General features: G+C 38.3%; 1 protein-coding gene across 4 annotated transcripts in view; it reads right to left on the bottom strand.

Annotated features, from left to right (window-relative positions):
- MACROD2 (mono-ADP ribosylhydrolase 2) overlaps positions 1–27,277 on the bottom strand; it is a 2,186,605-nt gene that overhangs the window by 554,570 nt on the left and 1,604,758 nt on the right. For all 4 annotated transcript variants that reach the window (XM_081033481.1, XM_081033483.1, XM_081033484.1 and 1 more), the window contains exon 8: positions 7,013–7,086. In XM_081033481.1, the coding sequence (XP_080889607.1) occupies positions 7,013–7,086 (74 nt within the window). The remainder of the gene's footprint in view (positions 1–7,012; positions 7,087–27,277) is intronic.

Below are 27,277 nucleotides of genomic sequence, written 5' to 3'. Positions count from 1 at the left end.
CTGATTAGTACTTTAGGGATTTCACATTTAAAGGTAACCAAAAAAACCACAGATCTTCCAGCTTGGAATCTTCATCTTAGATTCTTTACTGTTAGATGAGTTCCCACAAGACTTAAAACAAGTGCTACAGACTATTTCTGATTTGTTTGTTCATTTAATTTATTCTTTTTTTTTTAAATTAAGGATTTTCAAAAATTAGTTTCTGGTGTACAAAGCAAGATAATAAACATTTAAACCCCTCATAAAGTGATAACCCACTCCCCAAGTTACTACCCCTCTGACATCTTATAGAGCTGTTGCAATACCATTTACTATCTTCCCTATGTTGTACTCCACATCCCATGAATATATATACCTATATACTTAGTTATAGTGGCCATTCAATATTATTCTACTTCAGCTCTTCAGGTGAAGTAGATACATTGGTCAGGTATCCGTGCAGTCTATGAAGTGATTCCCCTGATAAGTCCAGTGCCCACCTTACATGATCTTTAAAACATTGTTGATTATATTCCCCATACTCTATTAACTATCAATTTATATTTCTTAATGCCTTCACCTTTTTCACCCTGACCCCAACCCCATTCCCATCTATCACCCTGATAGATCCAGTACCTGTCTGGCACCATGCATAGTCATTATAACACTATTGACTATATTCCTTATTCTATATCCTACATCCCCATGACTACTGTATAATAATTTGTTCTTCTTAATACCTTCCCTTTCACCCATCCTTAACCCCCCTCCCATCTTAAAGAAGTCCCTCTAACGGTCCTTGTAATATTGGTTTGGTGGTGACGAACTCCTTCAGCTTTTTCTTGTCTGGGAAGCTCCTTATGTGTCCTTCGATTCTAAATGACAGTTTTGCTGGGTAGAGCAATCTTGGTTGTATGACATTGCTTTTCATCACAGTCTCAGAGCTATAGAGGGAAAAATGAGGGTTGCTAGATGGGAGGGAGGTGGGGATGAGGGAGAAGGTGACCCTTAGAAAGCATAATTAGTAACCACGAGATTGCCATGGAGATATGAAAGATAGTTTGGGGAATATAATCAATAATGTTGTGAAGATTTTATAGGGTATCCAATGGACACTTGTCTTATTAGGAAGACTACTTCATGGACAGTATTGGTGCCTGACCACTGCAGTGTACACCTGAAGCTGAAGCTGAATAATAATAAATGTCAACTATAATTTAATATATATTTATATAGTCACAGGATGTGGAATACAGCATAAGGAATAAAGTCAGTGGAACTGTAACAACTATATACAATATCAGAGGGGTAGTAGATTGGGGGAGGGGGTTATCACTTTGTGAGGGATATAAATGTCTAACTATTACATTGTTTTGTATACTTGAAACTAATAATAAAACAAACAAACAAAAACCCCAGTGCTACATACTGCAGGATGCTTGCCTCTATGGGGTATTTGAAATCACTGAACATGACCTCCATGATGGAGAAATATCTCCCAATGTCAGACAATTTTTAGCTTTTACAGGGGAAAGATATCCTGTTCTTCTTTCTATGGAGAACATTACAAACAATATGTACATTGCCCCAGAGACCAATAGCTAGATGCCATACGAGTCCCTCGGGTACAGAACAATGGAACAGGCACTGTGAAAACATTTCTTAGGCTAACTCTCAGATCTGAAAGGAGTGGCTCAGAGTTGTTGAGTGGGGAAATCACTATTTCACAAGGAATGATATTTTTAGACTGTATGAAAAGTGAGGAATGTGTTAAATTGCAGATTGTAACACAGAAGAGCCACCCCAAGTTAGGAGTCTGGGCCACATTTCTGCTGCTCATTTCCATAGCCTCCCCCTATTTTGCTCACTTGTCTTTGTAATAAAGTTTCTACTTGACAAAAAATTGGCACTTATGAAACATTATTATGCCACATGCTGTCAATTTTTATAGCAAACTCTGATATCCTTTTCTTTTGATTTTCTGAACTCAGAAGTTAATTCTTAATGTAGCCAAAAATGCCAGTGGGTAACCTTCATCCCTTGCCGACCTCATGTTTGATCCCTGGGTATCTCTGACACATATCTTATCTCTTCAGTCATAATTTCCATTTCTTTATATTTCTGTTCTGTGTTGTAAGGTAATTCATCTCTCTGGTCTTCTCAGAGCAAAATTCAGTTCTCAGTAGTGAATATTCTTTTTTTTTTTCAACTTTTCAATCAGAAGTCATTATAGTTTTTTGTTCTGATAAGTCGTTTTTGTGCCCCAATTACAGCACTGAAGATTCTCCTTTCTCTTTTCATTAGAGCGCTGTTTCATCTCTTCTCCTAAAGCCACTGCAGTCAGAAGCAACTGTACTATTTGTTCAGCTGGGCTCCCTCAAGTCCCTCTGTCCCCTTAAATTTGTGACAACAGCACCCACACAGTTCATGCTTTGGACAAATAAAACAAGTGGATGCTGGATATCAGAAATATAATTTTCCTAGTACTGTCCACTGGGCCCAAGTGCTCTAGTCAGGCCTCTCTGGTTATGGAAATATCAGCCACATAAGCTGGGGGTGATCTGTGTAATTAAATAGAATTAAGTAATTACTGCTTTTGGAGAAAAAAGACATCCTTTCCTGAGAGTTTAGAAATCAGAGAGTAAGTAAACATTACAATGTGAAGGCTCACTAATCACATAACATTATCAACTTCTTATGGTCAAAAGTCATGAAGATGTGCCCTGCTGAATCAAATACTTATCTGGCTGAAGGAAATATGGTGACTGATAGGAGAGTCACATTCCATGGACTTCCCATGTTTTCAAAAGAAATTTTCAAAAGACTCGATCAGCTTAAAATCCCAGAGGACATAAATTTGCCCACCAAACTCAACCTTAGCCTTGCCTCAAGCAGGGCTGATTGACACTTGAATGGGTCGACACAGTCATGTGGGCCCATGCTAAGTAGGTGAATAAGTAGGGAAGATAATGTGCAAAAAGGAGAGTTAATGGCAACGAGATATGAGAGAGATTAAAAGAGAAGTTGAGAGAAGAATGAAAATGAACTGTTGTGTGTCTTGTTGAATTTGTTTGCAGTTCCAGTCACTCATGAGACCCTGCTCTAGTTCCAGCCCTTGAACTTCAAAACTTTTTTCTATAGTTTATTTACAAAATGTATCTCCCTTTATATAAGTTAGCTTGAGTATATTTCTATTTCTTGCAACCAATCTCAAACTAAGACCCAAACCCAAGTAAACGTTATAATCTGATCGACTTTATCATGTCTTTAGTTCTGACTTCTTTCCTGAACTTCAGATTCAAATGTCCAACTTTATGTTTGAAATCTTCATTATATATCTAAAACTCATCTCATACTTAACTGGATTATCTTTTTCTTTATTTTTTTATTTATATACAATGTGCTCTTCTACTAAGTGTCTCAGTAAATGCACCAAAACTTACTGAGGAGCTCAGGTCAAAAAACTAGTGGTCGTTTTTGACTCTTCTGTTTTCCTCATATACCATATCTGATTTACCTCATATACCATATCTGATTTACAACTCTGATAAATATCACTGCTGTTTATTGATATCCAGTTGCCTCTATTCTGCAGTTCTCTGTTCCCTAGGTGTCTTGCTCTGGACAATGAAATGTGAGGAATAGTACATGCACTGTTCTTTTGTAGAAACATTTAAGAGCTCTTACTTTAAGAGCTCTATCTTTTCCTGTCAAGTGAGAGATCATATTTGAGAGATACAAGTGGTAGAGGATCTGTCAGCCTGGGTTCTTGACTAAGCCAGAGCCCTCTGTTGATTCAAAATACACAAATAGGGTGAGCAAAACAGAAAAACCTTTGCTGTTCTATGGCACTGAAATTTGGAGATTGGTTGTAACTACATAATAAACCAGTCTACCTCAAAACAATCCCCAAATCATATTGGCTGTATTGCCAAAATATCAGGGGTCCAAAACAGTGTATATAAGTGGACACTTTGGTCAATGCTGCTCAAGCAGTAGTTGCCTTACTCAGAAGTGTCTGGATGCTGATGGTAACTTTGAGCATCTCTTGTAATCGCAGAAGTGAAACATGACTTGTATTCATCTTTTGTTATCAGTATATATCGAGTATTACAATTTCAATAGTGTTTTCCTTTCTTAAAATGTGTATACACTTTTTCTGGCACACTCTTATATTCTAAACTTGATGCTGTTACTCCTTTTCCACCATCACTGTATTCCAAAACCCTTCATCTCTTGCCTAGATTTACTGCAGGAGCCTTTTAATCCATCTTCCCTTTTCTACTCTGACATCTCTCAAGTCCATTTTCCAAGCAGAAGCCAGACTTTCTGTCATTTTAAAGATATATCTGACCATGCCACTCTCTGCCCAAACCCTCAACAACTTCCTAATGGACTTAGAATAAAAATAAAAGTCTCTCCATGAATCCCAAAACTCTGTAATCTGTCCAAATATGTCTCCTTCCATTCCTTTACCTCTCTGCTCCAACTATATGATCTCTCTTAACTTTTCTTGCAAAAAGTAAACCCTGAGAAAAACCCTCAGGGTTTTTCTCTTGCTGTTCCCTCTGTGTGGAATTTTCCATTTCAAGAACTCTGTGTAGCTTGGCTTGATCCTTCCCATCATACAAATTTTTGTTGCAAGATTAGATCCTTAGAGTAACCTCTACATCATCTAAAACCACATCTCCCAATAATTAACTACTCAATTATTCTGTTTTACTTTGTAACATAGTCTTTAAACTATCTTATTTGTTTATTTGTTTAATTTATGTTTCTCTTTTTCCTAGACTATGAACATTATAAGGAAAAATCGTGTTTTCCACTGTTCTGTACGTGTTATCTAGAAAAGTTTCTTGTTCTTAATGAGATTCAATAAATAGTTATCAAATGAGTGAATTCATGAATAAATAGCTTAAACAATCAGGATGTCAAAACAATACTGCAATGAAGAGATAACTGAATAAGAAGTAATACTTTTTCATAAATCCTTAACTTAGTTTGTTTCTTACTGGAGCAAAACATAAATCAAAATATTGGTAGATAATTAATTTGTATAGCTTCCATCCATGTCTTACCATTTATATTTCATTTATTAAGTAAAACCTGAATTGTTCAAGTTAACTTGTTTAAATTAGCCAATGCATATTGAAACAAGAAGCCTTTTAAAAGATAATTAACACTGGATACGTTTACAGTTTCAATCACAACTAAATTATTTTTTTCTTAATCCAAATTATTTAAATTTCTTATAATGCACCCAAGAAATGAGCAAGAAAAGATATAAAAGCAAAACAACAGACTCAAAGACAGCGTAGGGTAGTAAGGACATTAGAGCAAAACCCATTAAGGAACCCTTAGGAAACACTAAGATAACAAATTTCTATGGAAAATGACTTTCTGAATAGTTTAATTACCAGGAATCCATCAGTAAAACTCAAAAATGAACTGTAAATGTGACCAACATGTTTGCTCTTCATCATCACCTCCTTGATGTTTTGTGTGGTTATGTGTATTTCCATCATATGCCAAGATGACACATGTGAACTTCCTTCACTGGGAAAAGTCCTTGGGTTATTATTTTAGTGGCAATAATAGTTTTGCACCAACACGCAAGATCAGTTATCAACTTTTACTCCTAAAACTCTATATTTTTGCAAAGCAGATGGTCTAAGTGAGGAGCCTTTACTATGACGAAGAGCTTTATGAAAGTTACCAGCTTTCAAAGGGATTAAACTCCTTTCCCTGGCCTTAGTAACATTCCAAGGAAGAATGAGTCAGGAGGGCTGAGTCAGACACTTGCCTCTGTAACTCTGAAACCTTGAAAATGTAATTTAACTTTTTGGATTCTAGATGAGGATAACAATACTTATCCTAGATGTTTCGTAAGATTGTTGTGAAAATAATACATGCTAAAGACATGTTTTAATATATTTTCTGCTTATTTGAGGTTATTAAAATTATCCTCTAAATTGAAGTTATATATGTATACATTTCAAAGTAAGAGGAAAAGAAAGAGCAAGCACCAAATTTCATATGTTTTGCCATTTGGTCTAAAAACATCTATATCTGTTTAAGAAATGTTAAAATTAGCAGAAAATAGCACTGCTGTTTCTTTAAACATGCAAAGGCACCAAGAGCTATAGTTCAGTAGTAAACTGCCATGTTCTACTTCCAAACCCAAACATCTCTAAATAGTCTTTGTATTATCCAAGGAGAAAGCTAAATTCATGGTCTATAATAAATAGAACAAAATTATTTATAGCACTCATTAAAATATCTGAGGAGAAAATCAAAATCAGAAGAAAAATGCACAAGATTGTACATTATATGAAACCTATTCACTGTTATGTTAATTGCCAAACGTCTGAAATCAAAGACTCCATAGTGTCTCTAGTTATTGTGCTGTTTTGTTTACTTGAGTAATTTTTTTTCTGCTTTTCACTAAACATATTCCAAAGCTCTTATTAAATAAGCAAAATAAGAGGCATGATAAATACTCTAATGGAAGCATTTAGTTTCAGAAAATTCCTGATTGTGACAACTTAGCTACCAATTATCCAAGCCCACTCCAATCTTACCCTCAGAAGTCACTTTATGGAAGTTATTAGTTATAAATAAAGAAAGCTCATTAGACCAAAAATTTCCTGTACCCCAGAAATACCCTGTCAACAAAGATAACTCCTTAAGGAAAATAGCATAGGAAGATCTCTTAATCTTACTGAAATCCATACTGTTCTCTCTTACACACAAAACCCATACTATATAACAACATAAAATAGAGATCATGGCTAAATGAATTTGATCACTTTGCCCATCTTCACCCCCAAAACTAATCAATATAATCCATTCATCAATTAATTATAAGAAAATATTCCATCCCTCAAGTAACCTGAATGAAGCATGGTCAGCTAGCTTTAGCTCAATGGCTATTTTATATTTGATAAGTATAAAATAAGTGTATTTGCTTTTTTGAAATTTAGGATCAATTTATATCATTCTGAATGTTCACTGATTAGGTGATTCTCCCTACCTCATGGTGATTCTTGGTCAGCCATTCCTTAATGGTGCTGAGGGCAATGACTGCAGCTGGCTCATTTGGAAAACCTAAGTGAAGAACAGAATAAAACAAATTAAGGGGAAAAAAAGATGAAGGAAATACAGAAGTCTATCATGGCATGATCCTTTTTCTTTCTCATTTAAAGATTATTAATTCAACCTATTACTACTGAGCAAGGGAGGCCTTAGTGAGATATACAGGGATATGGAGTCTGTGATCCTACAAATAAGGCATTAATTAAGGGGGTTGGACCTACCCCAATCTACAGTCTAAAAGCAATAATGAATTTGTCTCTTCAGTTCTACAACATATTAGTTAAACATGTATTTGCATGTGCTTAATAGCTTTCAGAGCACTCACATAATTTTCTTAGAAGAGGTGTTCAGATTAAGGTTTGTTACTCTCAGTTTATAAACCAAGTATATATAGCTCAGAGAATACACATGGCTGACTCAGAGTCAAAAGACCAACAGTACTCCATCAATGAACTGACACAAGACAGGGCAAATAATTTGCCAAATAGCCACACAATTGAAAGCTGTTATCAGAATTCAAAGGAGGTAGTGCCTGCTTCACTTAGGGCAATTGGAAATGATGTTTGAGATGAAGGCGACATGAACTCACCTGATTTTATAGTATGAGTTTGGTTTTAAAGGGCAGAATAATTGACACACTTATACTCTGTCCCAGTGAGCACAAGCACATATCATTAGAATTTCTAAAACTCATCCAAAATGTCCCTTTAGTTTATATAATCCAAATACATCCTGAACTTGCAGAATCTTCACACATTCAGCCAACAGAGATAAAAATATGTGAAGGAATAAGCTTGTAAGTTATATTTTATGGGGCAGAAAGAAGAAGAGACGGGAGTGACTATTCTACTGAAATTACTCTCCTTAAGCTCCCCACTGATTTCTTAATCACCAAATCCCATAGCCTTTCAATGAGTCTTCATCTTCTCTGGTATTAAATGTGCTTGACTAGTTTTTCATGTTTCAAGATCTCTTCCCACCAGGATTTCCTTTTTTAAAGTTTATTTTTTATTGTTTTAAAGTGTACAATTCAGTAACTTTTAATAGGTTTACAAAATTGTACGACCATCATCACTAAGTCCACAGTATTTAAGTACCCATTAACAGTCACTCCCCAGTCTTCCCTCTTCCCAACCCCTGGCGACTATTAATCTACTTTCTGTCTTCTTTTGGATTCTCCTGCTGGATTTTTCAACATTGCCTTCTATGTCTCCTCCGACCTGTTTGACCACCCCTGGCTCCTTTTTCTAGGAGCACCTATTAAATGCATGCCTTTCCCAACACCCTAAACTCAGCTTTCTTCTTCCTCTACACTGAACTTTAGCCAGCTGTAGCCCTCACCATGTCTATGAGGATGTCTTCTATTAAGGCAGGCTCCTGTGACATTGGCCATGTAGATGCAGAAAGAGAGAAGTGTTGCTGAAACAGAGAGATCTTTGATTTAAAAGACGAAGTTTTATTGGAAGGTAAGTATATCTCCCAGTAGTTTATATTAGTGGTTTAAATCTCAATAGACTTTCAGAGAAGACATGTGAGAGAGTTGTTGTTTGTCCCTATTTCCAAAAAATAAATACTGCTTTTCTGATTACATTTCTGACCGTTTTGCACATTAGGAAAGGGGGCCTAAAGTTAGGCCAAGCTCCAATCGAGTACTGTCATATGACAAAGAGAACCACTGTCACATCAACAATGTATAAAAGTGCTTGAAACTATGTAAATTCATCTATGACATTTGGGATTGTGGATTTGTTTTGAATTATTTTATCCCATGCATTTCCCTTAAATGAAGTCTTCAAAATGTAAAACCCTTCATATTAGAACAACCTGTTAATTAATTAATCAATTAGCTAATTCTTTAAACATATTATTCCTGAACCAGAAGAGTGTAGATATATAGACACTTTTAAAGAGTCCCTGTCCTCTAAAGCACAAAGTCTGGAGGAGGAAATTGACAAGAGGTAATCACAATAAAGCATACCAAGTGCATTAGGGATGTGGGGACACAGATGAAGAGAACTAAAACAGAAAGGGGAGGCTTTCTAGGAAACAATAGAATGTTTAGGGAGGGGAACTATAAAATGGGGAGCAGAGGAGACATTGTCCTCAGAAGTAAGCTATGATCAGCAAGGAATTCATGGAAAAGGTGAGGCAAAGTGAAGGGGAGACAAAAACAGAAGGACTACCTGTGTGATGCAAAGAAAAACAAGGAGGCCAGGATGGGCATTTGTGGTTAGCGATTAATCAAAGGAGATTTTTTTCAATCCAACTCTCCCCTGAGTTTAGCTCCTACATTTGTAATCACCTGGATACCCACCCCTGCCATGTGCTCCAGAACCAGAAACGTAATGTGTTCTTCTTCAATACAAACCATTTCCTGACTTTCTGGTCTCCGCCTATGGTTTTAACTCTATACTAGTCACTACAATATTTGACGGTCCTTGTTGGTAACTGAATCCGAAAAACATTGTCTCTCTGAAATATTTTATACCATCCCTGCCTTACCTTCTTTTGCTACTGATCGCATTTAAGGTCTGATTAGCCCTGAAAACTGCAGTCAACTCATAATTGTGCTCCTTTGGTCTTCTCCCCTTCTCCAATCTACCTAGCGCACCAATTCCAAGTGATTCTTCTGAAAGTATAATTAACACAACCTTACACAGAACAGTGGAAGCCTTTGCTGACTCTCCAGTTCCTACAGAGTCAGCTTTCTCTTAGCTTGTTTGGCATTGTACACCCCAAGGGGCCTTTCTAGACTTGTGTCTTAGTTTCCTTATTTTTCTCTTCCCCTGAAAATTCTTCTCCAACTTGTGATAAGTTTGAGAAGTACTTAAATCACAAAATTATAGAGATGTAGAAAGCTAATAAATACTGTAGTCACACTCAGTTGCAATGGCCATTAGCATTAACCTTTAGATGTAATTCCCCACAGAGAAATTATACAAATTCTTATAGAATGATGGCAACTATGGTCTGTATGCAATTATTTTTGACCTCTTAATCACTTTCTTATATTCATCAAAACCTCTGGTACTGGGTTATGGTTTTCACCACCTCAAGGCTTGCCACAACCCCTGGGTTATTTCAGTGTTCGTAAAGAAGACCCACACAACACCTGGCCTGCCAGCTCCTTGACCTGATTATATTTTAAACAACAACCTCCATTCCACTTCCTCCCCAGATCATACCCTGGATCTGGAAGTAACACTTCCATTCCTAAATTACTGATTGAAGCAGTTCTTTCTCAAAACCTGTTCTCTTATTTGTTTGTGCAGCTACTTTCTAAGAAATTTCCTTTATAAGCATTTGATGACTACTCTGTCCTCAAAACACTCCCCAAGTGAATGCTAATATTTTTCTTCTGAATGGTCTGACTTTTTCCTATCTCTCTAGGCTCATCCCAGTCTGTATTGTTCTTTGCTTTTTCCATTCCAGCCACCTTTGAATGTGGCATGTTTCTTTTTGCATTCCTGACATAAAGAGTTGTTTATGCTGCTTCCTCTTCCTGAACTGCCATTCTTCTTCTCTTTTCCTAACTTATTTTAACTTTTATTTGTCCTCTACTCAGTCATCACTTCTCCAGGGACAGCTTCTCTGACACTGACAACTCCCTATTTTGTGCTTTCATAACACCATGTAGCTTTCTCTCACAGAACTCATAATAGTTGCAATAATACATTCATTTACACAAATATTTGATTAATAGACTGAAAGCCCTAAAGGGGCAGATACCAAATCTGTTTTTGCTTATTACTCTATCCCTAAAACATTGCTGGCACATAGAAGATGGTCAATCAATATGTGTTGGATGAGTGAATGAATTGCGGACTTGTGAATCTTTGTATAGACAACAGGCAAGGATAAGTGCTGGGAGAACAAGTTTGTTTAGCCCTAGAGTATGGGGAGACTGACGGGATTCTATGAAGATGTTTGAGCAGAATGTTATATCCACATTATCCTATTTCATCCCTAGGGAAAACTATTGAGAAGATGCATAAGATAAAACATAGTCCCTGGTTGGAAGATATGCTGCAATTAATTAAAAGGGGAGGAAAGTATCAGGACAAACAGCTCTGAAAATATGCCTGCTTTCAGTGGGCATAAACATATTCCTACCCTGTTTCCCCGAAAATAAAACTGGGTTTTCTATTAAGGTTTGCTCCAAAAGATGCATTAGGGCTTATATTCAGGGGATGTCATCCTGAAATATCATGCTAGGGCTTATTTTCCAGTTAGGTCTTATTTTGGGGGAAACACGGTATATGCAAGATAAAGTACATTCACAGTAAACACCAACAGCACAATCTTTTGTTTTAACTACAAGATCCCAAGGGTTACAATCAAGAGCAATGAATAGACAAGGACAGATTCTTGCTGAGGAATGGGCTCCTGATGACAGTGAGGACGCCTCCGGAGGTCACACTGTATTCTGGTCATCAGGAAACTTTTGTTCACCAAAGCAGAATGGCTAGGTTACCTAGAGGGAAGGCCGCAGACAAGCTTCAAATGAATCATTGAATGAGATTAGATCAAAAATCTCTTCCAAGTATGAAGGTCAATGAAGCTGAACAAACTATTAAATAATTTAGTGCCAGACATGTAGGGAGTTGTGTGGTGTGTGTGCGTGTGTGTGTGTGTGTGTGTCCGCACGCGTGCTCAGATGTGCAGAGAATCTGTGTTTCAGCTGGCATTCCAAAGCTTAGCTCCTTACTCATTGGGATCAATTACTCAAATTAATTATTGTGAATATCACTGTTGACTTACATAGGTATAAATCATTTTTTCTTAAGAAAAAGAAAAAATCATTTATACCTTGCTCCCTAAATTTTTACATACATATGCATGTGTACATGTAACCATTACCAAAAGCAAGATATAAAACATTTCCAACACCCCAGAAAGCTGCTTTGTTCAGTTGATAGCTGTCCCCTGAAGGAAAAGCTCTTTTCTCCTCCATTACTACAGGTTAGTTTTGTCTGTTTTTACACTTCATATGCGTGGTCACACAATGTCACATTTTTGTTTTGTGGTCACACAATGTCTATATTTTGTTCACCATTATGCCCGCCTGATTTATCCATGTTGTTAAACATAGCAGAAGCTCATTCATTTTCATTGTAATGTTGCATTCCATTATATGACTATCCCACAGTTTATTTACCCATTGTAGTGTCTATGGGCAATTGGGTTGGTTCCAGTTTGGGGCTATTACAAATAAAGCTGCCACGAACGCTCCCATAGATGTCACTTGATAGACATAAGTGCTTGTTTCTGTTGAATATATACCCAGGAGTTGAGCTACTGGTCCATAGGTTATGCAGGGAGTTAACTCTTGTAGATTCTGCCAAGGTTTTCCAAAGCAGCTGTACCAGTTTATACTCCCACCAGAAGTATATGAAAGTATAAAATAATGTATTTATCTATCTATTTAGTTAGTTAACACGTCAAGATGTCCTTACTAATCCTATTTTCTTGACCACATTTAAAATCATTAAAAATAGGTTTAGGGTGATCAATACTTTTTATGGCTAGAAGCTCAGATACATTTTGTGACTTGTTTGTTTTCTCCCTGCACATCACTGAGAACTTAAGCCAAGAGAGAACAAATTAAGTCAACAAATATCAAAACAATTTAAACAACAGAGGGAAAAAATGAAACAGCAAGTTGAGTTTGCAATGGTTTTCATCCATGGTACGTCAAATAAAAAAAAAATAAATAAAAAATAAAAGTAACTCATTAGATACTTTCCTTTCACTCAGTTATTAAGCACATATTTCTTTTTTAAGCAAATTGCAGAAAGAAATTACAGCAACGAAGACTCATTGAAGCTTCTACCCAGCCACTGATCTGCTTGTCTGTTGGAATTGTTGAAAACCCAAATGTTTTCAACACAATTAGAGTGACTCTGGTTTGACCTTGCCATAGACAATTATCCTCTCTAGTTTTCAGTAATTTCTTTTGCTGTTGTTGGTAATTCCCCAATATCTTTAACTTTGTTCGTAGACTCCTATGTAGAAACTAACTTTGAGCTCCTGATATAAAACTCAAACATGTTCTACTGAATATCTAGCCTATTCTACCAAAATAAAGAACAATATAACCAACTATGCTCATAAAACTGCTTTTTTCTTTTTTTCCTTGAGGCAGAAGCAATGAATCAGCTTTTATTTTAAACTAAAAATGAGGGTCTGCTTGTAGCTGTAGATTACCATCTCATACAGAGGCATATAGTAATGACAAAAATCAATTATTTCAAAAAATTCTTACTACAAAAGAAGTCAAATTGGACATAACACCAAACATAATTAAATCATGCTTTAGAACGATAATCCCATCTACCATTTACAGTCTACCCAGGTCCTTTCTCTCAAAGTTTCCCCCAACACCGCCTTCCAGTCCAGTGACTAAGGGTCACCTCGGCTTTAACTGTGGATGCCTTTCTAGCAGTTGTAAGAAGAAAGCAATCTAGAGATAAATGTCCAGGCAAAGCTCACAAATGTAAAAACTATTGTTTATGCACCAAATCATTTTATTTTCAACTGCACAAATTCTTCTATAGTGGTTTTCACCTCAAATGGTATTTAGTCCATACTCTTGCCATACCTCAGGGCACTTGGCCTAAAGCTATGATAAAATACCAGCCATTTTATGGAATCATAAATCCCGGGTGCACTGCAAGTTGCTATCATACTAATCATTCCTCAAAGTGACTATAAGCACCGATTTAATGCTGAATTGCTATAAATATCCAGAAGTTAGAAGTGATAGTTTAAAAAAAATAAATCAAACTCTCTTGAACTCTGCACTTTAAATTCACATCTACTTTTGAGCCCATCCTCCCCATCAAGTCTTTAATGATGAAGTATCCTGCTGTTTTTCTTAAATGTTATTTACAAACTCAAGTAAAATAAAAATATGTAACTAATATGTAGTTAATAAACCTGGGTTTTCAGCACTGATGAACATCTTTGACTGTACTAATTGAAAGGGAAGTGCTGTTGGGTTTATTGAAATGTTAACGTCAGTTGAACTATCAACATTGACTATCAATGAAAAATTACCCTTTGCTTGATTTTTTGGAGTATGACTATAATATTTTTCCTTCTTAGAATGGAAATTCTGACATGCAGACCAAACAAACATGAAACAGTATACTTTATAAGTTCAGGTAAAAGGGAATAACATGTGAGATGAGTTCAGCTTTTCTCAGAATATTCCTTACCAATCCCCCCTGAAAACACACACACACACCCCTGTCCTGGATGGGGAAGAGAGGTTGGAGGTGATAGATGGAGGCTGTGGTGGGTATGCGGAAGTATAGGGTAATAGATGTATTTATTTATTTTTATCTCAGAATGGCTTTTGTCAACCCCCTTCCCCTGGGCCTCCTTCCATCCTATAAAAGCAATTCTGATAGCATGATGAAATCAAATTACTTGAGAGAAATGACCTGAAGGAGCCTCACCATTAAGCAATTGCTAGAGCAGCCACTCAGACAATTCTGGCTAAAGGCTGAGTTTCACAAATGATAAAACAGGTGAAGTAATAGGAGTGACACTGGCCCCTGTTACTGCAGTGAGCATGGCAGCAGAATGCTAAAAAGGGTGTCATTGGCTTCTCTCAGGAGACCAAAAGGGCAACAGTCAGGCAAGAAAGAGGCATTACCAGCCTGTCATTAAGATAATGGAATCTCAGCAGTTGTTTAAAAGGATAAGGCGGGTTTTGTTATATGTATATACACATCATATGGCATATTAATAAGTGAATAACCATAGCAGAGACTGGCAATGCCCTACACATATCCCCTTGGCATGTGCCATCCATGTACACTGGCTTGACTTACAAGCTCCAGCACCTGAGGCCTTTTAACCAAGTGTTCTCTGGAGTCCTGAGCTCACAGCCCATATGTGGGGCAGGTCCACAGTATCAGGGAATCAAGGCCGTCATTAGCATTCTTCAACCCCAGATTAATGAGAGATGGTGGATAAAGGTCCCAGCTCACTTACCTGTTGGGTACAATAACACTGAGGTGCATGCTTTACTCAGTTGCCCTGAGTTGCCTAAAGAGATTACCCTTCAGTTGTCCACAGGGGCAAACAATGCATTCTTTACTGGCTTTCTTTATGTCTCTCTTTCCTGCTCCCTTTTCTGAAATCATCTCTCAAATTAACGACTTGCACTCAAACCTTTGCCTCTGAATCTGCTTTTCAGAAAAGCCAAACTATGACAACAAACAACATACATTTGTGAACTTGAGAAGATAATGTGTCACGTCTGTCTTATCTTAACAGTACCCTTTCTCTAAGCTTTTCTAGTTGCAATCTCTGGCACATAAACAGTAGAGAAATGTTTCCTAGACTACTTAATGACACAGAAGGAAGAGAGTTGGGGGCGGGGGGACTCACTGATTTTCAGCATGAAAGCACATGAAGTTTTACTTTGGGGAACTAGAGGCCATAGAGGCTAGACTCACATCACCTGGCCCCATGAGACAGAAACCTTGAAACAGTAGTAAAGTTTTATTGTTGTTACTGCAGCAGCTGCTGTTGCCACAGGTGTTGTTAACATTTATGGAGCAATTATTACGCAGAAGTCACTCTATTCCGCAATTACATGCATTATCTTATGAGATAAGATAACAAGCCAATGAAAAGAAGGGAGAAGAATAAAGAGGATGAGTTGGCTTGTAAATGGACAGTGACTTTAGTCCTCACTGTATTGAGGAAGTTGTTGGCCAAAGGTGATTAATTTGGAATTATATGAAATACTGCCAAGAGGTCTAAAGTATAGTGTGACTGTGTTATGCAAGCTTTAGTAAACTCAGGATCACTCACTAATGTGTTTTGGACAAGCAGCTGCTTGAAGAGGAAGCAATGATACTGCACATCGCCATGGATAGGCATAGGGTGGGAGCCTCAGCTGTCCTTAGGAGCCCTGACACCTCCGGTTTCCACATAAAATAGCCCAAACCCTCAAAACTCCCTTCCAGATGTATACATAATCTTTGCCATTTTATAGAAGAGAACAGTGACTCTTGGAGAGCTGAAGAAAGGGGCAGAACCAGTACCCAACCCTGAATCTGCCTGATTTCTCTTTATTCGCACCCGTGCCCAGAGCCTGGATGGAATATACTATAACTCCTCTCCTTCAGAGATTCCAGTCCCAGGGCAACAGTGTTTCAAACTCTAAAGAAAGGAAACCAAATTAGAGGCTTCTGGTCAGAAACCTTGTTTCAGAACCCTGAGCACAGTGCCTACTGGCCACACCCAATAGACCTAGGGCACCCAATAGACCTAGGGCCCTCTTTCTTAGGTGGTGGCACCAGTCTGCCATTTATTGTCTTCAGTGCAGAATGTGAGTGGGGGAGCATAAGGAGTCCCTTGGGAATGTAGAAAAGCTGTTTTTTTTCTGATGATACAATTACAGTAGTATCCGTTATCCAAGAGGGATACATTCTAAGACCCCCAGTGGATGCTTGAAACTGTACGTAGTACAGAATCCTATAGACACTGTTTTTTCTTCCTATGCATATACACCTGTGATAAAGTTGAATTTATAAATTAGGCACAGTAAGAGATTAACCACAACAATAATAAACTAGAACAATTATAAAAACATACTGTAATAAAAGTTATGTGAATGTGTTGTCTCTCCCCAAATGTCTAGAATTTTCCATTTAATATTTTCAGACGGCAGTTGACTCTGGGTAACTGAGGAAAGTGAAACCATGGATAAGAGGGACTACTATACTCAACACTTAAGTACCACTAATGTGGGCCCAATCAGAACCTATAAATTTGAAGCTCACTGGCTCACAGCAACTTTGGTGACATCCCACATTTCTTCATGGCTCTGTCTTACTTTATGTTATTCAACTTAGCACTCGTTTTTTCTCATAACATAAAAAGGGAAAAAGGAAATTCTGTACTTCTTATGATTTTAATCTCTTCACACCTTTTCCTTCATTTCACTTAACATTGTGTGTACCAATGCAAATGGTTCCCCATAAATTCTAATAAATTCAATTAGTTTGGCTTTCAACTATTTAAAAAAAGTTGTGAAACATGAAGTTTTCCATTCAAGTTATCTCTCTTCTCCTCTGCAAAGCAGATATAAATGAGCTGCATGTTATGGGACACAAGACTACAATCTATGCAAGCTTCATCAGCTTCTCAACCATGAGCTCAGTGTCTATTGCTGAGGGTGTTTTTAAAATCATCTTTTGCCTAAGGAATTATAACAATGATCTGAGAAATGGCTCGTGAAACAAATTCTCTTCTATGCAAGCTGTTCTTACTACCCTGAGTAAGTCTCTTGAGAAAGGAGATGAAAGATTTCATAGAATCACCTGCAATAGAAATTTTCTAAAATTCTTTTTTAAAAGAACACTTTTCCTACAGGGGCAATCAAGGGAGTTCACTGAAGACATCATATCTGAGTAGAAAAGATTTATATCGGGATCTATTGAGAGATGGAAATGGGTTTCTACTTTTTAAACTGGTGACATTCTATGGTACATGGACCTGGTAGCCAGTGATCTTTCTAAACGTAAAGCACATCATGTCATGTCATTGCTAGGGGACCCCAGTGGTGTCCTCCACACTTACAACCAAAATCTGAACTCCTCACTTTGGTTTGTGAAACACTTTTGCTGCCCTATCACAATCCGAAATGATACCAGTTCCATGTATTTGGCTGCTCTGAACCTCACACTGGAATATAAGCTCCATAAAGCAGAGCCTTTGTCTTTCTTATTCACCTTTCCACCTTCAGTACTCAAAGCACAAGAGGTGTTCAATAAGGTGTCATGTTGTATTGGAGAACATGGGAAGTATCTGCTTACTAGTGTTCTGTGAGGCTCTCTATCATCCTGCAGTGGTGTTATGCCACCTGAGGCCTAGCATATCAGCCCTCTCACTGGAGGCCCAGAAACAAACTTCTTCTGTGCTGCTTTCTGGTGCCTGTCAGCCAAGACCCCCATGCATGTGACTGACCTTGGCAGAACCCAAAGGCATAGCCTAGGAGAATGAGAGCTAGGTTCCTTTGGCTGAAGTCTGATAATCATCTCTTGGGCTTTTGTCACCCTCAAGATGGGACCGAGCACTACACCTCTTTCAGAGACACATTCAGCATAGAGGGTCTCTTAGCTTCAACTGTCACTGACTCGCACGTATTAAATCACTTATTTCCCAAGAAGCTTTTATGCTCCTACTTGCACAGTCAGTTGCAAGATTTTTCTAAAGGAGCTGCAGTGAACTTTGTCTTCACAGCTCCTAGCAGTGTTAAGCCTGACCACCACAATATGGAAGAAAATGAGTTATTGGCTTTTACTCTTCATTGATTTTTCAAGTTCCCCAAAGGCCTGAGTTTGTAAACTGCCCTCCTAATTCCAGGAATTCCTCTGTAAAGCTTCTTAGTGACCAACTCCTCTACAATACTCAGGGTGGAGAATCTCTCCTCTTCACATTTGAAATGTTAAGACAGAGCTTGGCTACCATACTCTATATTCTGAGGTCTGTCTGAACTTTGTCTGTTGATTTTAGCGTGTGTAGTTTTCCTAAAAAGGACTTGTCCAGTGGTAAGAACTCTGCTCTGTGGTTTGACAGATTATATAATGGTAGCTACTCCTTTGTTAATTGAGAAAGAGATTAATGCTATCTTAGGGACTAAGAGTGTGATTAAAAAATAACACACTCTTTGACACAATTTTTGTGATCAAAAATACCTTATTTGATACAATTGATGCCCACTGGAGGACATCATCTTTCAAAGACATTTCATAAGATATCAAGTCAAACGTTCTGAATATTTCCATGTTGAGACAGACGGCATAGTTTCAAGTTTGATGTGAGCGGTCTAATGCAGCCATTAGACTGCTGTGTCTCCTTTTGATAGTTTAATCTCTGAGTGTGCTGGATTGAATGTGTCCTCAATTCTTCAATCCTCTTTGCCACACCTTTTGCCATCTGACTTTGCAGAGCATGTCTCTGTGGGTGGCGTGTATTCTCCTGCCCCACTAATGAGTTTGGCCATGTGACTTGCTTTGGCCAAGGGAATGTGCACAGATCGGAGGCTGTAAAAGCACTTGCTGCATAAAAAGAGAATGCCCCTGGTAGCTACTGTCTTTTCAGACAGGCACCTGAAATGAGATAGGTGGAAAAGACTGAGGCCCAGCAGAAGCCTGCAATCCAGATGGGCCAGGCCAAGCCTAGCTTCGATCAGTTAAATCACATGGATCAGTTAGGCCAACCCACAGAACCATGAACAAGAGAATAAATGCGAGTTGCTGTCAGCCACTGGGTTTCTGAGATTGTTGTAATGCAGAAAAACCTGACTGGTACACTGAGCAAGCACTGATAGTGAACATATGCTTTTCTGAAACCCCACTGAGGATGCTGAACACTCAGGAGAGTTTGTATCCTTATCTAGGTCTTTGCCATCTTTGGAATAGTTTCACCTGTTCACTATTTATTCAAGGTAAAAATATTATATACATAATAAATTCTGCACATCAGTTCAAGGATTTCAAAGAAGCATGGGATTCACTTGAAGTGGAACTCTGGAATAAGGAAAAGAGAAGAGGCTTTGGAGTCAGAACTTCCACACATTGCATCCTCCCCTGACACTTGCAGTCTGTGTGAGCACGCTTCTGTTCCTCAGAGGACACACCTGGGGCATAGGGAGAATACTACTTTCTTTTTGTGAAAATTCAATTGTGTTAGTCACCTATCTTTGCTCCTCACAGATCTTCTTGGTTAGGTCTCTTTCCCTAAAGAGTTGATCCCCTATACGTTAGTTTTTGTTTGTTTGTTTGTTTTGCTTTTTATTTTAAATAAATGCAGTCGGCCCTTTTATCCATGGCTTTTGCATCCGCAGATTCAAACAATCACGTATGGAAAACAGTATTTTCACGTTCCCAACCACAGATTCCCAACTGCGGATTCCCAGCCACAGATCGAAAATACTGTCTTCAGATAACAGTTTGGTGACTGGGGATGCACAGGGCTGACTGTAGATAAGTTTTGGAAGGAATAAAAAGTTATATGTGGATTTTCGACTGTGTGGGTGTGGGCGCCCTAAACACTTGCATTGTTTAAGGATCAATTGTATTTATCTTATTGTCGTGCAGGGCGGCCTGTGGGGTCTCAGCTCCCGCTCCCCACATAAGAACACAGGACATGGTGAGGCCAAAAAGGAACACCCACGGAGCTATAGATAGGGGAGTCATACCGCTATACTCTCGCTGGCGGCTGGGCCGGAGACACAGGAAGCAGGAGCCACACAACTCTCAACCCTCACTGCGCTGCTTGCAGGCTCAGCCACCATTTTCTTGCTAACCCCCATCTTCTGCTAGCGTAGCCACGGCAGTTATATTAGTGGCCAATGGCTCACTGGTTACAGCTGACGGCCATCCAATCACAGCTGATGGCCATCTACTACCCGAGCCAGCACCCCTCCACATGAGGCCGAGAGCCTGGAAACTGCTCTCTGGGGCTCTGTCCCCACATTTATTTAGTAAAAGATGTGAGAAAGAGAAAAGATTTACAGAAAGCCTAGTGGAACAAGAATGCTATTCAGCACCAAGGGCCTGGAAACCCAGCTGGGAGTTCCAGACTCGCGGATAAGCTTAGAACAGCAACTTCAAGTGAAGGTGTGCTCAATTGTCTAGATCAAGTATGGTCTCACTGTTTCCCCTGAGATCTTGAAAGTAGATTTGAATTACCTTTTTTTTTCTTTTTTCTTTTTTACAGAATCCCTTCCTGATACTAGAAAATGTAATTTTTGATAATGAAACAAGTAGGAGATGAGCAGGTTTTCACGAAACGACTTCATTTATGGTTAAACTTCTGAATGAATTGTACCATACTTGCTGTAGTCTAAAGCACTGACCTCCAAAAGAAGCTTTCTGATTAGACAGCCCCCAAAATTGCCACACTCTGGTTTACTTTTAAGAATCTAAAATGAATTTTGAGTGGCCTGAACTATTGATTCTGATTGATTGCATATGTGATCTTTTGCTATTCTATCTAGCACATCCTTTACCCTTTGGTTTTTGGATTTCTAGGTTTTACCCAAACATAAGTAACTGTTCCTGAAAACGCCTAGAGAGATGTAATTGGAAATGATGCATGAACCATTTCCGTCAAACAGACAGAACCTGGCTCATTCCTCTTCCCCACAGTGAGGCACTTGGGGGATAGTCAGTGTTTGAGAAATGATAGAAGAATGAAGACACCAAATAAGCTACAGAATTGAAAAGCAGGAACACTGTATTTTAAAATGCAAACTTCCCATAATGCTTATCATTGTCAATCTTAATAATGAATGACAACATTTCACAAACCATGATATCTAGACTAAATTTGTGGTAGAAAAATGAAACCCTAGAAGGGCATATTTCTTATCAAAAAATAATCTGTGCTCCTGCTTGAGCTCTAGTAAGCAGACATAAGATAGCATGAAGTTGTAATATGTCATGAGAACCTGCTGGAGCCAGGAAAAAAAAAAAAAAAGAAACAGAAAAAAAAATCATTTAGGATGTGATCTCGGTGGGAATAAATATCCATTTAAACATAAATGTTAAAGATTTATTTTTATGAATCTCTTCAGGAAGTTGGGACTTTTGTGTACACTCAGAGATATTCTTGAGAGAAACAATAGATGTTTGCCTAGCATTTCACATATGTGAAACCTGGTCTTTTTCTTCTTAAAAGTAGAACGACATTCTGGCATGTAAGGAGCTTGAAAGATATCAGCCCCTCCTAAAAATAAAAAGCTGAACAAACTGAAAAAAATGACAACTCTTCTTAGATCCATGAGAGAAATGAGATCACAAAGCAACCACTGTCCCTCTAAATTGGAGAGACAGGCAGGTGAATACAGAGTATCACAACTTACTGGAGAAGAAACTCCTGAGAAGAAACCTACACAGGAACTAGTGCCAGGGTAGGAACTTGGAGCAGTCAAGTCTGAGAGTTAAAATCTCCAGGGTGGCCTAGTCTTAGAGAGGCCTTGCACACTTTTAAAAGTTTTACCTCCAGGAGCTCAACCAGATTCTCACAGTGAATGTTGAGAAAAATCAGAACCAGACTCAGATATGCTAAACATTTTGGAATAATTAACATGCTAAGGATTCTAATGAATAAAGTACATAGCATATAAGAGCAGATGGGCAATATAAGCAGAGAAATAAAAATTCTAATAAGAATCAGAAAACAATGCAGAGATAAAAAAATATTGTTACAGAAATTAAGAATACCTTTGATGGGCTTATTAGTAGACTAGACACAGCTGAAGAAAGAATCTACAAGCTTGAGGATATAGAAACTTTGGAAGTCCACAGACACTTTCAAAATGGAAAAACAAAGAGAAAAAGACTGGGAGTTAAAAAAAAAAAAAAAGCATCCAAGGACTGTTGAACAACTACAAAAGGCATAACAATAAAATTGGGAATAGCAGAAAGAAAGCAAAGAAAGGAACAGAAAAACTATTTGAAGCAAAATATTTGAAGAATTTTCCCCAGATTAATGTCAGACACCAAATAAATATCCAGGAATCTCAGAGAACACCAAGCAAGATAAATACAAAAATGAACAAATAATAAAACTACACCTCGGCATATCACATTCAAACTGCAGAAAATCAAAAATAAAGAAAAAATAATATTCAAAGAAGTCAAAGGGATAAAAACGAAAAAAAAAAAAAAACAGAAAATAAAATACCTTACATACAGAGAATCAAAGATGGGAATTATAACTGACTTCTCCTTAGAAACTATGCAAGTAAGAAGAGAAGCAAATGAAATATTTAAAGTGTTGAGAGAAATAAACAACTAGCCTAATTCTGCACCCTGCAAAATTATCCTTCAAAAGTGAAGGAGAGAGAATACCAAGATGGTGCAGTAGGTAAATGCTGTGCTTACCTTCTCTCATGACCACATCAAAATAACCACTAAACTACAAACAACCATCACTGAGAATCACTTAAAAGCTTGCCGAACTGAAGCCCTATAACTGAGGACATGCAGAAGAAGCCACCTCAAGACTGGTAGGAGGGACAGAGACGCCAAACAGGCTGGTCCCACACTCACATGTGACTATTAAAGATTGGGAGGGATATTTCAGCTGAGAAGGTCCACCCACCCTCCAGAGGATCAAGAGGTCCTAGCCCCACCCCAGCCCAGGGTTTCAGTGCTAGGGAGAGAAGTCCCCATAATTTCTGGTGGTAAAACCAGTGGAGATTGTGACTGAGTGAGACTGAGGGCAGCTGCACTCCCAGGTGCTCCCCTTAAAGGGACCATACCTGGACTTACCTACCAATGGAATCACTTTCTCTGAGTTCTAGTGTGGGGGCAGTAGCTGTAATAGAGGCAGTGACATATGGTGGGAAACTGAGGTCTGGCTTGGGATGGGGGCTGGGGAGGCAGCTTTATTCTGGACAGAGGAGCTGGTGGAGACCATTGTTTCTTTGTTGAGCCCTTCCCCTCCTTGGTGTGCAAACACAGGTGACCTCCATATCTGAGTCTCTGTACTTGCTTCACCATGCCCTGGTGATTTGAGACACCCCTCCCCACCCAACATTTCAACACACCCAAGCTGCTTTCAGTAGCTTTTTCATACCAACTGCCTGCCTTAGCTCATTGTGGGGACAGAGCCCCAGAAAGCAGTTTCCAGGCTCTCGGCCTCATGTGGAGAGGTGCTGCCTCAGATAGTGGATGGCCGTCAGCTGTGGCTGGTTGGCCATCAGCTGTAGCCATTAAGCCATTGGTCACTGATATAACTGCCTTGGCTACGGAGGGGAGCCGAGGAGAGTGAAGGAGGAGACTGAAGGAGAGTAAGGAGAGTCGAGGACAGTTGGTCGGTTGGCAGCAAAGCGGACAGCAGGTCGCAAGTCGTGCAAACCCAGCCTCCAGTGAGACCACAGTGGTATGACTTCCCTACCTATGGCTCCGTGGGTGTTCCTTTTTGGCCTCACCATATCCTGCGTTCTTATGTGGGGAGCGGGAGCAGAGACCCCACAGGCCGCCCCGCTGGACACCCTGCACTACACTCATGTTGAAAACTTTCCTAGAGTCTCTCAAAGATTCACAGAACCCAAACAAGCAGCATCTGCCTTGAGTATATCCTGTACCTCTGGCTGAGCAGACCTCAGCTTGGGACTAGTGGCAGCTGTCCTTGGTTCACAGCTTGGCCTCCCATTGCACTTCTAAGCCCAGCATGGGTGGTTGCCTACTGCATATTTCTTTGTGGCTTCTACTGGGAGGCTGAGGTGGGGTGTGGGCTGTGGCTAAAGTTGACCTATAGAGGATCCCCTCTAAGGTGGTCCTGGGGCTGACACCCCCAGTGGCCCACTTCAAAATGAGCTAGAGCATCACCCAACCACCTCCAAGAACAACACACCCAACAGGCAGATTGGGCAGACACCAGAGTTCTGCTGAGACAGATCCTGCTCTGTAGGGTCAGCCCCTGCACAACTACTCTCCCACTGTAGTCAAGGCCAGTCCTCACAATGAGTGAGCTCAAGGGTCAATCCCTCCCATTGATATGCAATTGTCAATCAAGGCTCAACTAAAAGATGAGGGCACACAGGGACACAGAGGGAGGGCATGGCTCAGGTGACTAGAAAGACTGTGTCACTGAACCCCACAGCACACCTACTACATAAGGCCACTCTACTAAGACAGGAAGATATAGCAGCCCTATCTAATGCATAAAAATAAATTCAGGGAGGAAGCCAAAATGGGGAGACAAAGAAACATGTCCCAAATAAAAGAACAGAACAAAGCTCCAGAAAAAGAACTAAACAAAATGAAGATAAGCAATCTATCAGATGCAGAGTTCCAAACACTTATTATAACGATACTCACTGATCTCAGAAAGAACTTTAACAAAGAGATAGGAAACATAAATTGGAGACAGGAGACATGAAAAAGAACCATTCATAAATAAAGAATACAATAAGAGAAATGAAGAATGTATTACAGGGAATCAACAGTAGATTATATGAAGCAGAGGATCAAACCAGCAATGTAGAAAATAAGGTAGCAGAAAACACTCAACCAGAACAGCAAAAAGAAAAAAGTAATCCAAAAAATTGAGGAGAGTTTAAGGGGCTTCTGGGACAATATTAAGCATACTAACATTCATGTTACAGGGGTACCAGAAGAATAGAGAGAGCAAGGAATTGAAAACTTATTTGAAAAAACAATGACGGAAAATTCCCTAACATGGTGAAGGAAATGGACAAACAAGCACAGGAAGAGCAGAGAGTCCCAATTAAGGTGAACCCAAAGAGGCTAACACCAAGACACATCATAATTAAAATGGCAAATGTTAAAAACAAACACAAAATCTTAAAAGCAGCAAGAGAAAAGCAATTAGTTACCTATAAGGATCCCCCATAAGACTGTCAGCTGATTTCTCAACAGAAACTTTGCAGGCCAGAAGAGATTGGCAGGAAATACTCAAAGTGATAAAAAAACAAGGACTTACAACCAAAATTACTCTACCCAGCAAAGTTATCACTTAGAATTGAACTGATAAAGAGCTTCCCAGATAGGAAAATGCTGAAGGAGTTCATCACCATCAAACCAGTATTACAAGGAATCTTAGAGTGATTTCTGTAAAATGGGAGGGGGCATTTAAGGATGAGTGAAAGGGGAAGGGATTAAGAAGTACAGATTCCTTGTTACACAGTAGTCATGGAGATGTAGGGTATAGCATAAGGAATATAGTCGCTAATATTGTAATAACTATGTATGGTGCCAGATATGTACTGATCAATCAGGGTAATAGAAGGGAATGGGGTTGGGACCAGGGTGAAAAAGGTGAAGGTATTAAGAAGTACAAATTGGAGTTATAAAATAGTCATAGGGATGTAAATGATAGGGAATATAATCAATAATATGGTAATAACTATATGCAGTGCCAGGTGGTACTAGTTAGGGGGATCACTTCCTAAATTATATAAATGTTTAAACATTATGCTGTACACTTGAAACTGATATAAAATAATACTGAATGTCAAATCTAATTGAAAATTTAAAAAAAGGGGAAGATCAATCATATTGTGATAGCATGATACAGTGTCACATGGTTGCTAGACTTATCATGGTGATCACTTCTTTAGTATAAGAAATAAAATCAATAATGTGGCAATGACACTGTATAGAGGTAGGTGGGTTCTGTAGAATGATTGTGATGTACACCTGAAACTAATATATTATATTAGCTGTATTTTAATAAAAATATCTTCTAATCTTTTTTTTTTAAGTGAAGGAGAAATAAAGACTTTCTTAGAAACAATAATTGAGGGAATTTGTTGCCAGTAAATCTGCCTTGCAAGAACTTAAATGAAGTTCTTCATTCAGAATAAGAAAACAACATGTCAGATCAGTACATAAGGGAAAAGCATTGGGGAAGGAATAAATGAAAGTAAAATAAAAAGTTTTATTGTTCATATTCTTAATCTTACAGATAATCATTTTTCAAAACAATAGTAGCAATAATGTATTCAATTAAGTATGCACATATGTGTGTGTGTGTATATATATATATATATATATATATATACACACACACACATATATAGTGTATATATATATAGTATATATATATATATATATATATATGTCTATATATTTCTTAGGAGATAACATAGGAGAAAAATCTAAGTAACCATAGTTATAGCGATAACTTTTTAGATACAATATCAAAGGCTTGATCCATAAAAGAAAGAATTAATAAGCTATCCATCATTAAAATTAAAAAAAAAAAAAAAAAACTTCTGTTTTGTGAAAGACATTGTCTAGAAAATGGAAGACAAGCCAGACTGGGAGAAAAGGAGGACATATTTGCAAAAGACATATCTAATAAAGGATTGCTATCCAAAATATACAAAGAACTCTTAAAATTAGCAAAAAGAAAATGAGTAATTTGATTTAAAAATGAGCAGAAGACCTGATCAGACACCACACCAAAGATAATGCACAGATGGCAAATAAGCATATTTAAAGACACTCCACATACGTAATCAGAGAACTGCATATTAAAACAACCATGATATACAACTATACAGCTATTAGAAAGGTCAAGATCTGGAACTCTGAAAATACCAAATGCTGACAAGGATGTGGAACAATAGAAACTCTCATTCATTACTGATGGGGATTCAAAATAATTTGTTTGGAAGACAGTGTGGCAGTTT

This window comes from Rhinolophus hipposideros (assembly GCF_964194185.1).
Source record: "Rhinolophus hipposideros genome assembly, chromosome: 22".
In the NCBI taxonomy this organism is placed as follows: domain Eukaryota; kingdom Metazoa; phylum Chordata; class Mammalia; order Chiroptera; family Rhinolophidae; genus Rhinolophus; species Rhinolophus hipposideros.
This window is presented reverse-complemented; position numbering and strand designations above follow the sequence as displayed.